Source organism: Moschus berezovskii, chromosome 8 (assembly GCF_049115385.1).
Source record: "Moschus berezovskii isolate FMDL1 chromosome 8, NW_MosBer_1.0, whole genome shotgun sequence".
NCBI lineage: Eukaryota > Metazoa > Chordata > Mammalia > Artiodactyla > Moschidae > Moschus > Moschus berezovskii.
Genome location: NC_142467.1, coordinates 102,215,867 through 102,217,856, shown reverse-complemented (window position 1 = coordinate 102,217,856; position 1,990 = coordinate 102,215,867). Strand labels below are relative to the sequence as shown.

Below are 1,990 nucleotides of genomic sequence, written 5' to 3'. Positions count from 1 at the left end.
TAGCCTCCAATTAAAATAAATAAATTAAAAAATAATAATAAATACCAAAAAGTAAATAAATAAAAAGAAAAAAAGACACCTGTATTACTTATCCATATTTTTGTGTAATATATTCTGCCACAAAACTTAGAGAATATACACATATCAATTATCTTAAAGTTTCTGTGATTCAGGACTCTGGGTATGACTAAGCTGGGTTCTCTGAGGCCTGGTCTCTCACAAGGGTACAATCTACCTGTCAGTCATTGTAGGAGAGCAGATGCAAATTATTGTAAACTACATCAGTTTGTGACTCCAGTTGCTTCTCCTATTGTGGATGTGATCTAGTTACAAACTGGATTAACCCAAACCCTAGCCATTAGTGTACAGACTCCAATATGTCAAATGATATGTCAACAGAAGATCATATGAAGTACAGTTACTTTCACCTGGTAGAGAAAGCATTACACAATTTCTTCAGTAATCCTGTATTATTTTAAGCATTATGTTTCCTGTATTACATATTATATTTCTGAAAACTTATGCAGTAGGTTCTATTTCCCATGCTAAACACAGAAAATATATTAAGAGATCAAAATTTAAAAAAAAATACGGGAAGAAACCATTGCTTATAAAATATGGGAAATGAAAGAAACTGAACTCTGTAGATAACTTAAATTTCAAATTGTCTTTCTGGTTACTGATAATATTAATCATGATTAGGATCTTTTAGGGTTTTGAGAACTATTACTCATGAAAAAGTCTCTATCTTCAGACAAATATTTCCCTTATGTCAAGAATGTTTCTCTGCTGAAGAGTGTTTTAAGGGCTTGCTTTATGTCTTTGTTTTTAAGACTGTAGATAAAAGGATTCAGCATCGGTGTGACCACAGTGTACATCACTGAGGCTTTTGCAGTTGCCCTGGAGTTTTGTGTGCTAGCAGAGCTAAGATACACCCCAAGGCTTGTACCATAGAACAAGAGGACAGCTGAGAGGTGAGACACACATGTGGAAAATGCTTTATACTTGCCCCTTGTAGATGAAATTTTCAAAATGGAGGATACAATCTTAGAGTAAGAGAAAAGGATACCAGTGAGTGGAACAATAACCAGAACTCCACTTGCAAAATATATCATCAGGTCATTGAGAAAAGTATCAGAACAAGCAAGCTGAACCACCTCATAAAGTTCGCAAAAAAAATGGTGAATTTCCAATTTTGTGCAAAAGGAGAGTCGCAAAATCATTAAGCCATGTAACAAAGAGTCGAGGACACTCACTAACCAGGATGTCAGAAGCAGGAGGTCACAAAACTTAGGGTTCATGATGATCATGTACTGCAATGGATGACAGATGGCTGCAAACCGGTCATAAGCCATCACAGTCAAGAGGATGTTGTCTAATATCCCAAAAAGCATGAAAAAATACATCTGTATGATGCAACCTTCATAGGTGATAACTTGACTCTGAGTCTGGATGTTCCACAGCATCTTTGGGATGGTGGTAGAGGTGAAACAGATGTCTGAAAAAGATAGGTTGAAGAGAAAGAAATACATGGGTGTGTGGAGGTGGAAGTCAGTGATAATGGCCAGGATGATGAGGAAGTTCCCAATGAAGGTGACCAGGTACATGAACAGGAAGAGCCAAAAGAGGAGAGGCTGCAATAATACCTCTTCTGAGAGTCCCAGGAGGATAAACTCTGAAATACGGGTTTGGTTTCCTGGTTCCATTCAGTCAGTGAAACTGCAGAAATAGAAACAGGAACAGTGAAAATTTAGCTAAAAGAAGACACCAAGAAATTAACAGAGAAAGAAGCAAAATGTTCTTCAGTAGGTGAATGGATAAGTAAACTTAGGCACATCTAAACAATGCACTGTGGTGTCACTGAGTCCTCCTGCATCTGAAGCAGAGTTGATAGGGCCAGCGGAAGTCTTCCGTAGGATAAATCTATTAGTTTGCTTTCCTCTGAGAATTCCGGTTTTTAGTTCAAGTATCCTAGTGGGGTAGCCGTGTC

The 1,990-nt window shown here is 37.4% G+C and overlaps 1 protein-coding gene across 1 annotated transcript; it reads right to left on the bottom strand.

Moving 5' to 3' along the window:
- Nucleotides 1-767: 767 nt before the first annotated feature.
- On the bottom strand, nucleotides 768-1,706 carry LOC129558174 (olfactory receptor 7A17-like). The gene has a single exon (XM_055429040.2). The coding sequence runs from the start codon at nucleotides 1,704-1,706 to the stop codon at nucleotides 768-770; it is 939 nt and encodes a 312-aa protein (XP_055285015.1).
- Nucleotides 1,707-1,990: the final 284 nt, after the last annotated feature.